The following is a 12,008-nucleotide window of genomic DNA, read 5'->3' as shown; positions in this document are numbered from 1 at the left end:
GGCTCAGGGAGCAGAGAGGAAGGGAGGGAGGACTCTCACCCACCGACATTAACGTTTAGCTCGTTTTCTGCTTCTCAGATTTGCCGCCGGAGGACTGTCCCTTTGCCTGCGGAGCAAGAGAAGCACCAGAGTAAGAAACTCTGAACTAGCTAAAATCTGAAATAAAAGGGTGACAGTCACCAGGAGTCATGGTTCAGACATAAACACCGTCTGCACTTGAAATACACAAAGTTTAGCAACCGCATTTGTAACTTGTCCTGTGTATTTTTGTTTTTCTCCATCCCTTATTCAGTTTCAGCTAAAGTTCACGAATTCCAAGTTTTTCAGCCACAATTCCTCATATCCTGCTGCCAATGTTGTTTTGCCTGTGCTACCGATCCAGGTTAAAAATACATCCTTCTGAAGAGGACTTATGGCATCCCTTCCAATTTTACATTGAAAATTTTAAGTGTTGAGAGATACTAGTTGTTTAGCTTAAAAAAGTACGTTTTAATTAGAGTAAATTTCTTAGGGTTATAACGTGTGATTTATGCTGTTTCCTCGCTTTACTCAGGATGAGCAGTTAGATTTGCTGAAGCCTTTAGGCTGCAATATACTTAATTTTCTCAGTTGTTTTCCTAACAACGGGTACAGAGCTGGATTTAGTTTTTCAGCACAAGAAAAATATGTTTTGGTAGTGTTTTTTCCCCAAGTCTAGGACTTTTCAGTTCTGCCAGGGAGCACAGGTGCACAAGAACATAAACCAGAAGAGAAGGAGGTGACAACCCTCCGCCAGAGGCTGCAAATCAACATGATCAGAGCAGCCAACGGCCGGCCTGGACACAGAAAAATACTCGAAGGTTTTTGAGGACCCCAGACCAAACATCACCACTGGGCTAAAAGAAGCGTGAGGAGATCGCAGGGGTCTAATGGCCCAGGGATTTCTTCATTCAACGTCCCTCCGTGGCGGCACCAGGCCCAGGCTGACCCTGCTGCTGGACTTTTCAATAAAATTGCTTATTTTTACGAAATCTGACACGTGAGACACTGCTGCAGGAAATCCTGGCTTGAGCTTGAAGATGGAGGGAGAGCGCCTCAGCCAAGCAACCTTTTTTAATTTTATTTTTTAATATAGAAACGACTGCTTTCCTTTTCTCACCAGATTCATTCTACATACTTATTTATGAATATATGTAGGTCTTCATTCATGTTTTTAAAATTAATTATAATAGTAACTTGAGAAACGGATGTGTGGTTGAAGGAGTACATTCTAATCACTTTTAGAATGCTGTTACTTAATTTTAATTAAGGACAGAGAGGAGCGATGGGGGTCCTGAGGCAACTGTAGGAGTGAAGTGTGACTCAGACCAGCAAATATGGGAAGGAGAAGCCTGTGGAGCACTGAGACCCTGGAGAAGAACACGCTCTCTGAAAGCAACATATTTTAGCCCCCGATATTGAAAATTTCCCTTGAAACAGAAAGGTGTTTTTCTCTTACTAAAATGGACCAAGTTCAACCCATTGATGTAAAATTCTCCCCAAAGAAACATCCACGTGATATGAATCCAAAACCCAGTTGCCCATCTTCGGTGTTTATAGTGCGTGGTAACCATCCATATTATAATACATAGGTTTCTACCTTTTTGGGGTCTTTGGGTTTTCCTTTATCCTTTGGGGCTGGTTTAGTGGTGACGGTTTCCTTCCCGCTTTTGTCCTACACTCCAAAGAAAAAAAAAATAATTACAGTTACAAACAGAAGGGAGAATTGGTGGCTCCCACTTGGACACCTGCCGTAACACCACTGTCGCTGTGGATGGTAAAGGCGGGAGAGGAGCCACGGCAGGACACCTGCGTCTCATAGAATCATAGAATCATCCAGGTTGGAAGAGACCCTTGGGATCATCGAGTCCAACCATCTACCCTACTCTACAAAGTTCTCCCCTACACCATATCCCCCAACACCACATCTCAACGGTTCTTAAACACATCCAGGGATGGTGACTCAACCACCTCCCTGGGCAGCCTGTTCCAATGCCCGACCACTCGTTCTGTGAAAAATTCTTTCCTAATGTTCAGTCTAAAATCATCACTGCCCTTAACCCACCGTAAGCTGGAACCTGGGGCCTGGTTTGATGCAGGGGGAGACCAGGGCACTGGGAAGCATACACAGGTGAAAAAGATGGTGTACACAGCTGGAGCTCCTATTTCCTTCAAAGTAATAATGTTGCAGCAGCAGATTTAGCTCCAAAGCTCATAACCCAATAAAACAGCTCTTAAAGCGCCCATAGTTTGTCTTAAACCACCCAAGGATTGGTGTCAAGGGGAGCGCTTGGGAAGCACTTGCAGCCATCAGAAGAGCTACTTGGGAACACAGCTATTTCCCTCCCAGGAATTACACCTGATTTCAGCTTTAGTTTCAAAGCTGCTTCTTCTCTGCCGCTCCAGGAGAGGAGCAGACACAGCAAGAAAGCACAGAGAATCATCAGGACAAACTTATGACTGGCTCTGGGTAAGTGGGAGCCGTGAGGTTAAAGCTCGGGGAAGCTACTGCAGGATTTCACTGGGGAGCTGGTCACCCGTCCACAGCCGTGTCTGCCCAAGGGCTTTAATCTTTGCTAATATCTCATTTGGTCAAAGATCAAAGAGCTAATAAATTTCAGCTTTGTTTTTCCTTCCTCCTTGCAGGACACAGGGCACAGCTGCAGGAAAAGGCAAGGACGGGCTGGCAGGATCCCGCGGCAGATGAGAGACAACGATATCTCCTTAATCCAGCTGAGTACAAAAACCATTCACTATTCAAAAAAACGTGCTCCATTCCCTCTGCCTGTAGGTGAGGGACCAGGGCACAGGACGGACCACGTCAGATACAGGGTGAAAGAGGAAATGGGTAACAAGAGTGAGTTACAAGTTATTAACTAGTTTGAGCTCTTGTAAAAAGCAAAAGGAGTCCATGATTCTCACACCGATGTCCCCAGATGGCTCCTCTGCCAAGGAAGCCCAAGAGGTGGCTGCAGGGGCGCGGTGGATGTCCCAAAGCCCTGCAGGACCTCTCCCTCTGCCCAAGCTCAGGGTACTGAGCACTGGGTTCCGGGCAGGCAGAGAGCAGGTCTGAGCATGATGCTCCTCACACGGGGACCAAACCTCCGCCCCCTTATTCATGTGCTTTTCCAGCACAACCATCCCTCCTCAAACACCACTCTCAGGTTGGTGACCTCCAGATTTACGCTGCTTCCCCTGAAAGTTCACTTCACACAGCCTTGCAGGGGCAGCACATTGCTGGGAAAAGTCTGACAGCTGTTTGCCAGCTGTTTAAGATGATTATGCGAGAAATTAATGCTCTATCTCTCATTTAGGGCCTGGAAAACAAATCATATGAAGAGCGGTTGAAGGAGCTGGGACTGTTTAGTATGAGGAAGAGGAGGCTGAGGGGAGACCTCATCACTCTCTACAACTACTTGAAAGGACACTGTAGAGAGGTTGGTGCTGGTCTCTTGGCACAGGTAATTAATGACAGAACGAGAGGGAATGGCTTCAAGCTCCAACAGGGTAGGTTTAGACTGAACATTAGGAAAGAATTTTTCACAGAAAGAGTGGTCGGGCATTGGAACAGGCTACCCAGGGAGGGGGTGGAGTCACCATCCCTGGATGTGTTTAAGAGACGTTTAGATGTGGTGTTGGGGGATATGGTGTAGGGGAGAACTTTGTAGTGTAGGGTAGATGGTTGGACTCGATGATCCCAAGGGTCTCTTCCAACCTAGACAATTCTATGATTCTATGATTCCAGGACCTCCCCAATCCATTCCTCCTTCACCTTTCTTGTCAGCTCTGCTGTTTTCCCCAACACACCTACAAATCTTTCCTACCCCTAGCATTTCTCTCTGAACTGTCTCTCAGCTCCTACAGCTACTGATGGGTAGCACATGCGGTCACTGGAGCAGGATTTCTCTGCCTCCAATCTGTATAAGAACTGTCACAACAATCCTCTCTGCTCAACTTACTTCTCCAAACCTGTCTTAAGTCTCTAGAAGACCCCGAATTCCACAAACCTCCCTTCTTCCAGATATTTAGTAAACAGCAAGATGCATCAAACTCCCATTAAAGCCCTAAGACAATCACTGCATCTGGAGAGAGTCTTCCAAAGAGGCTCTAACCCTAAACCAAGCTGCAGCAAAGACAAGTGAGGAACTTTCCCAAAGCAGTGAAAAACTGTTTATTTTGCAAGTTATTAGCAGAAAATGTCCTACCTTTGAGTGCTGCGGTGTGGCAGGAGGCTTTGCACAAGTATCAAAGTCACCAGACAGGGCATCGATAGCAGCAGAGTCATCACGGGGCTTCTGCAATGATTTCAGTTCTGAAGTCACACGATGTGCAATACTTCCCACAGCCAAATTAACATTTCAGGAATTTACGTCTGCTTTAATTATCCCTTTCTTAAAAAAACCCCCATACCTGAACTGTACACATATGTTAGAACAGAGACGTCTATTTGACGTTTCCAAGATACAGAATTTCTTTGAATACTGGACCTGAACATTCACAGCTGTGCATAAAGACTGTATTTATTATGAAGAGTTACTCTTCACAGAAGTTTTACTCTCCATGCTGTTACTGTTCCCTACTGCATTCATTAGCCTTTATGAGAGTTTGCGATGAATCGTGACTTGATGCTACCAGGACGCTACTTTGAGAAGATCAGAGCACACAACACAGAACCAACACAGAACAAAACCACCACAAACGTTACCTTTTGTTCCTTGTGTTTCACGTCACCCTTCGCTGTCGGCTTCGCTGGTTTGCCCTTGGGAAGAAGAAAAATTACATCTTAATTTTGAGCTGGTCAGAGGAGTTTTACGGTACAAGTTGGTCACCGAGAGTTTACAGGGTACCAAGAAGACCCAGTCACTGCCAGAGCAGTCACTTCCTCCAGCGAATGGCAGTTTCTCAGGGATTTAGGGGTCCCACCACAACAATATCCAAATACACACTTTGTCCCCAAACTTGGAGCAAAGGTACTCAGAACGCTTGTCTGTTATCCACAGTTCGCAAGTTTCTCCTGTTTAGAAGGGGACGCTAAAGCCAAGCTGTTTCAAGGGAGACTCCCTCTTTTTTCACCTGGTTTTCTGGAGCACCTAAAACACTCGGCCAGCATGACTGGAACCTAAACTGATAAATTTCCAGGATGCTGGTTGCTACGGGGTGGTTCCATGTGATCTATTTGTTCAGATCGCCCAATTTAAAAAAAGAAAAACATACTAATTGATCGTTTGTTTGGTTTCTGAATTAAACATGTGCGAGGATACACAGAGCTACTCTAAGTACACGATATTTACATGTTTAATCCTAACACATAAATACAGTACACACACTTAGCTACTCAGCTCCCCTGTTCTCCCCCGAATTCCAGAGGACAGGCTGGCTCATACGCACGCGTTTCTGGTGCTGCCATAAGATTGCCATAAGTTGCTAAATAAAAACGAAGCTTTTTCTTACCTGCTCACCCGACTCCAGAAGCTTCCGATAGTCAGGTGGGATGGTATCATCTCTTTCTCCAAGTTTGTCTCTGTGTTCAGATTCAGCTTTTTCCTGAAAGCATTTAATTTTTTAACAACTTTAATACTTGTGCTAGAAACATTAGCAGTCAGTCAGAGCGCACGTTAAACTCAGGACAGCTGCCTTTTTAGAATTTAAAATCTCAAAACGACCAGAAAAAAAACCCATATATTTATTCCACTATGTCTCATGCCTGAAAGTTCTAAATTTAGTAGCCATCAATAAGTGTACGCATTTACTAAGTTAAATATATATATACACAGCAGCATAAAAACCCAATTATGTCACCTTTCAATTCTGCTTTTCACCGATATGACTGAAAGGAGTCACTCCATGCTTCTGCACCAAATCTCATGCATCCACTGTGATCTCCTTCTACATTCCAGCCTGAATTTATTCACAGGCAGTTTATGGTGGGTTTTTTTTCCCCGGTAATGTCCTTTACCTTAAATATTTCAGTTTACAATTTGCTATTACTACTATCGTTATGCAAAAATGCGTCTGATTTTCTTATTAGTAGAAAGGTCTTCATACAATCATAGGAAGAAAGACTGAATGAAGTCAAAACAAACAGAAACAAGCAAGTACAAAAATGGGACTGATTAAATGAACAGGTCTTCTGATGAACTCGGTACCTGTGGGGTTTATAAAAGTCAAAGTTTAACAAAAAGAAGGCCACAAAATTAATTTTAGAAAGAGGCCAGAGAAGGCACCTGAAAAATAATTAGAATAATGACAATAAAAGGCACTGAAATCAAAGTATTGCAAATTTCCTGTAGTATTTCAACACCCTCAAATGGCTAAAGTATATTAACTAATTGCACATTTTTCACCGAAACCACAAGTAATCCAGCTGATTGACGGGTACGCCCTTAGAAGCAAAAGTGAACTGGTTGATATGCCTTATGTGTAGGACAAGTAGTCTAGTTTTTAGTCTAATTTTCTAGTAATCTTAAACCTACATCTGAAAATCACGAGCCATGTGCTTCTATAAGAACATAAGAAGTGTTGCAGTATGCCATTTTAAAGAAATCTGTGAGGAGTAAGTTAAGTATCTCAATTTTGGGGTTTTGGTGTTTTGTTTGTTTTTCCCCCCAGATGGCACAAGTTTCAGAATGTCTTTTCTCACCTTTACTTTATCCACCATTGGTTTGTTCTCATCAGGGTCCGGCTCCCTCTGTCCCAGGGAATCCGAGAGGAGATCCAAGGCCTCGTCCATCTCTTTTCCTCCCTGACAAAGTATAAACACATTCGTGAACACAAACTAGCTTGAAAATAATTTAATTCATCAAGCTGAAGTAAGTACTGACTAATGAACCGTCAACCTCAGTGAACAATGAACAATCAGCTCTCCCTCTGTAATTATAACATAGTGCAATAGCTGGGGGAAAAGATTATGGAGTATTTAGACCTACAGTAAACATAATTTCAAGAAGGGGTTATGCAATTTATTTTGACAGCTTTTTTTTGTTACACATAACAAAAAATAATACTACTGGATGTAATGAGAACAGCTCTATGAAAAGATTGGGTTTTGGCAATGCCATTCATTTTGCAAACATCACGATTGCTGCAGATCAGCTGCTAAGGAAGCGTCAATCCGAATTAAAACTTACTAACGCTTTATCGTCACAATACGTATGGCCTTGGGCTAATTCATGCCAATTTTATTCAGACACTGCTGAGAAAAAAAAAAGTCCTTAAAACCAGCTAGAACCCAAGTGGGAGGAGCTTTATATTCCCCTTTCAAATTAGGCTGGAAACATTAGAGGGAGCTCCCGCTGCACGGATCAGATGGGAGAAAGGAGGCGGCAGGAACACTACCAGGAATGACAGGAAGGGAAGTTCTCCTGGTATTAAAAGGGGGTCGTGGCACTGCCCGTTCCTCCACTAACCTCAACTGCTGCTCGGGAACATTCTCCTTCCCCCCAGTAGCCAGTATTGGCAACACATTATTTAACTTTGCAACAGCCCATACTGGTAAAACTGGATGGTGCCCCCCTCTCCCCCCATCGTCAGTCCTTAGTTTGAGGAAAGGACGCACAGAGGAGGTTCTTACCGAGGCAGCCGCCGCAGGAGCCGATGAGTGCACCGAAGAAACCGTAGCAGCAGAGATAACCTCTGAGGAATCCAGGGGCTTTCCGCCCTCCTTGGTTTTCTGAAACGAGACACAGCATCATTAAAAACACAGAGGACCAAGGGAAGAACCTGCATCAAATTCCACCCATCTGAAAGAAACATCCACAGAGTTTATTGCTTTTCTTAGAATCTCTACTTATCTCAGACTGAAACCCCTCCGCATCGCAGTTTGTTCACGTTCACTCTTCCCCCTCAACTCCTGGGTTAAGCCCTGGCACATCTCAAGTCAGAGGCGGGTTCAGTGTGACTTCAGAGGAGCTGAGATTTCACCAAGCCCATCTAAGTTCCCCAGTAACACTTAAAATTCTCAACTGTAAAGCATTACTTACGCAAGCAGTTGATAAAATATATGACAACTAACTTAGTTTTTTTCTTATTATTAAAGTCCTGCTGTGTTATAAACTTATTGCAAAAAATAGTTTAAATTTTTAATTCTTGAACTTTAAGAAAGTTTACATAAACTTTAAGGGAAACAAAATCAATATCAAGATTATTGAAACAATTTGAAAACAGAATGGATTTTCAGAAATCAAATATAATCACCTTTGATACAGTTGGTGTAGGCAATGGTGTGGATGGGGAACAGGAAAATCCTTCTGTCAAACCCTCTAGCAGTTCATTTTCGCTCATAGGCTATCATCAAAAAGAAAAAAAAAAGAGGCTTTTGTAAGCCTTTTCATCTATTAAAAAGTGAGCAGGAAATACAGTCTGTCTGCATTTTTAAACTGAAGAATGGGAAACCTTACTGACATTTGAGCAATTAATTAACGAATGGAACATTTATCTGAATATTGACTTTTTTACCTGAGACTTTTCTTCAGGTTTTGGTAAGAGTGGTTTTCCATCTTTATCCTACAAAAGAAAAGCAGTTTTCCTTTTTTATCCTTGCATTAAACCAAGCTGTCCTTCAACATCGGTGCGATACAAGCGCCCTGAGAGCGTCCACTGAGCGGCAGCAACTCTCACACGTGAAAATGACCCAACTGGTCACTTCCGGCACCTTCTGCTGCCACTCAAAGCGTCATCTAAAAAATCCAGCTCCTGTAACTCAGAAACACCCGAGTGCTGAGAAGTGACTCAGCATGTGGGATTCTGAGCTTCCCTATTTTGTGGTTCGGTTTCCACGGAAACTGCACAATTAAGAAATAAAACCCCAAGAAGTTCCGGAGGGGTAACAGTACTCCTGGACGCAGAGAGGCCGTATCTCTTCGCACTAGCAGCTCTGGGGGGTGTCCTTCACATCCTGCCATACCTGAGCAACCCGTTTATGTCAAGGGAGTTCTCTGGCCGTGTTTGGAAAAATACCATCTTAACATGCTGGGTTTTTTTAACAGCTGTGACCAGTAACAATTTATAAAGTTCTAAAATTCAAAAAGCTAATGGAAGACTCCAGTGCACTGATCTCAGCCCAAATTACTCATGTGTAGGTACTTTTCTCCAAACCACGTCTGTGCCCACGTGGGCATCTGGTGAGAGATCTCCCATATTCAGGAACTGAACTTTTATATACTCTAACTGGAATTTTTATATACTATAAAAATGGCTAAACTAAACATCAACATTTCAAAATGAAATGGAGTTTCAGTTGCAGCCATATATTCTGAGGAATGAAAGAAAAGTAGGCCTGAAACAGCACATTAAATAAATTACTTTTGCTCCTGTTAATCTGTACTCTGGAGGAATCGTCTCTTCATCTTCACCCAGTTTTTTACGTTCTTCTTGTTTGGTTTTCTCCTACAAAGGCAAAATAAAAATAGTATTAATGACACCAAATAACTACATCCCAACAGAAACGCATATGAGCAAGCTTTCAAGTCTTCACTCTACTGATTCAAATTAGTCTTTCAATCCAACTACCAGATAAAAATCTCATGCAGATTAAAAGAAAGCCTTTCCTCTTAAGAAAGCCTGAATTTCTCAGCCTGTTTCTTCCTGTGTGTACCATAAGTAGGTCTACCTGTTTCAGTGAAGATCCAGAGACAACCATGGACCAATAACAAAAGAGAATTATACCTCCAGGTCTTAATTCCTGACTTTTCCTTGAAATCCACCCAACAGCCGTCTGGGCTGCACACAGAGGAAGGGGGAACACAGAAATCGGTGGCCAACTTCAAAAAGGACCTCCCCCCATACAAGTTATGTTGGAAGATGACAACTAAGAAAAGGCAGTAAAGCCAACTTTGGGAAGTTTTGTTTGATGAGAGCTCCAGCACTACCAGAAGAGCTGTCACAGAATCCCAGGCTGGCAGGGGTTGGAAAGGACCTCTGGAGATCATCTAGTCCGACCCCCTGCCAGAGCAGGTCCACCCAGAGCAGGTCCCATAGGAACGTGTCCAGGCGGGGTCTGAGTATCTCCAGAGAAGGAGACTCCACCACCTCCCTGGGCAGCCTCTTCCAGGGCTCTGACACCCTCACAGCAAAGAAGTTCCTCCTCATGTTTAGATGGGACTTCTTATGTTCCAGTTTGTGCCCATTTCTTTTGTCCTGTCCCTGAGCACCACCGAAAAAAGACTGGCCCCATCCTCCTGACACCCATCCTTTGAGTATTTATAGGTGTTGATCAGATCCCCCCTCAGCCTTCTCTTCTCCAGACTAAACAGACCCAAGTCCCTCAGCCTCTCCTCATAAGTGATGTTCCAGTCCCTCATCATCTTTGTAGCCCTCTGCTGGACCCTCTCCAGCAGTTCCCTGTCCTTCTGGAACTGGGGAGCCCAGAACTGGACCCAGTGCTCCAGATGGGGCCTCACCAGGACAGAGCAGAGGGGGAGGATGACCTCCCTCCACCTGCTGGTCACGTTCTTCCTGATGCACCCCAGGATGCCATTGGCCTTCTTGGCCACAAGGGCACATTGCTGGCTCATGGTCATCCTGTTGTCCACCAGGACTCCCAGGTCTTTCTCCTCAGAGCTGCTCTCCAGCAGGTCACCTCCAACCTGTACTGGTGCAGGGGGTTATTCCTCCCCAGGTGCAGCACCCTACACTTGCCCTTGCTGAACTTCATCTGAGTTCCCCAGCTCTCCAGCCTGTCCAGGTCTGCTGCATGGCTGTGCTATTTTTGGCCCCAGTCAACAGTCACCACCATCTGGTCCACGGTTTGGGGTTGGGGTGGCCAATGGGGACATTCAGACTGTGACTGTGAACGGTGTTCCCTTAGAGAGAATACACCCATTTCTGTGACTTAATTAAGGCTCCTTGTTAAAATAAGATAGTGATAAAACCCCAAGTTTTATGTGTCATTCCTAATTTGAACAACTCATCACAAATTTGGTTGCTTTTGGAAAAGGATGGTACTGGATGCCACCTCTGATGTGGATGTTAATTCAGCTTTGCTTCAGCAGTCAGACACAGAGAGAGCTGAGGGAACTACTGGACTGCAACAGGCAAAATGGTTAGGAAAGTGGACTTACTGTGTTGAAATCCTACCACTGCTTCCTAAGCAGAATGTAACCGGTTTCACATATAAATTTTGTTTTTAAAAAAAGTGAAACTATTGTTTCAAAATTGCTTCTAGCCTGAGGACATACAGCAACGCCGAAGATACTTCCATCAGCAGTCTATTTTTTGAGGTCTGGTTGTTTCTCTACCTTAACTTTGTCCACCACAGGTTTCTTTTCCACTGGATCAGGCTCCCTCTTGCCCAGGCTACTGGACAAGGCTTCCAGTGCTTCATCTGCTGCGTGACCCACCTGTAAGGGTATTGAGAAACACAGAAAACCACAATTCTCACTCTGGAGTGCAGCTGCAGCTGAAGAAACCTGCTCATACACTATCACCAGCAGCCACACAAAACTTAAGGTAAAAATTGAGAAGTAAACTAAAAAACCTGTAATGCTTCTCTCCCTAATTGTCTTCCCACACTTTAATCTGCTGCGCTCAGGGCACAAGGAAACTTTGATTGAGATTGCTCTGCTTCTCCTTCCCAAAGACTTAGTCACTGCTAAAATGTCCCAGAGGGGGGCTGCTCTGTTTGTTTTTTTGCAGAAGCACAAGTATTCTGAGAATCACAGAATCACAGAATGGTTAGAGTTGGAAGGGACCTTAAAGATCATCCAGTTCCAACCCCCCTGCCCTGCGCAGGGACACCTCCACTAGAGCACGTTGCTCAAAGCCCCGTCCAACCTGGTCTTGAAGAGATGCAAGAACATCAGCCATTAATGCAAATCCTCCCAAATATTCAGCAGGACGGTTATAACTTTTTGTAGAATTTGTCTTTTCCTGCGGTGTCTGTTAAATTCACAAACAGAACCCTTTTTTGGGCATTCAGAGATGAAGCAGACCCCAAGAACTGTCAGTTTGACTTTCCTCCACTAAGAAGGTCCCTGACCTTCCCCGTTCAGCTT

General features: G+C 44.1%; 1 protein-coding gene across 5 annotated transcripts in view; it reads right to left on the bottom strand.

Annotated features, from left to right (window-relative positions):
- The window catches only part of CAST (calpastatin), a 68,045-nt gene that overhangs the window by 1,420 nt on the left and 54,617 nt on the right, over positions 1 to 12,008 (bottom strand). For 3 of the 5 annotated variants that reach the window (XM_074165849.1, XM_074165848.1, XM_074165851.1), the window contains 11 exons: positions 11,253 to 11,354; positions 9,319 to 9,402; positions 8,473 to 8,520; positions 8,212 to 8,301; positions 7,589 to 7,687; positions 6,659 to 6,760; positions 5,470 to 5,562; positions 4,724 to 4,777; positions 4,224 to 4,313; positions 1,619 to 1,693; positions 44 to 106 (listed from right to left, as the gene is read on the bottom strand). In XM_074165849.1, coding sequence (XP_074021950.1) covers positions 56 to 106; positions 1,619 to 1,693; positions 4,224 to 4,313; positions 4,724 to 4,777; positions 5,470 to 5,562; positions 6,659 to 6,760; positions 7,589 to 7,687; positions 8,212 to 8,301; positions 8,473 to 8,520; positions 9,319 to 9,402; positions 11,253 to 11,354 — 888 coding nt within the window. In that variant the 3' untranslated portion in view covers positions 44 to 55. Of the gene's footprint in view, positions 1 to 39; positions 107 to 1,618; positions 1,699 to 4,223; positions 4,314 to 4,723; positions 4,778 to 5,469; positions 5,563 to 6,658; positions 6,761 to 7,588; positions 7,688 to 8,211; positions 8,302 to 8,472; positions 8,521 to 9,318; positions 9,403 to 11,252; positions 11,355 to 12,008 lie in introns of all 5 variants that reach the window. The other 2 variants (XM_074165847.1, XM_074165850.1) reach the window with 2 other exon arrangements.

The sequence above is a fragment of the Numenius arquata genome, chromosome Z (assembly GCF_964106895.1).
Source record: "Numenius arquata chromosome Z, bNumArq3.hap1.1, whole genome shotgun sequence".
Classification (NCBI taxonomy): domain Eukaryota; kingdom Metazoa; phylum Chordata; class Aves; order Charadriiformes; family Scolopacidae; genus Numenius; species Numenius arquata.
Note: the sequence above shows the minus strand (reverse complement) of the source record. Positions and strands in the feature narration are given on the sequence as shown.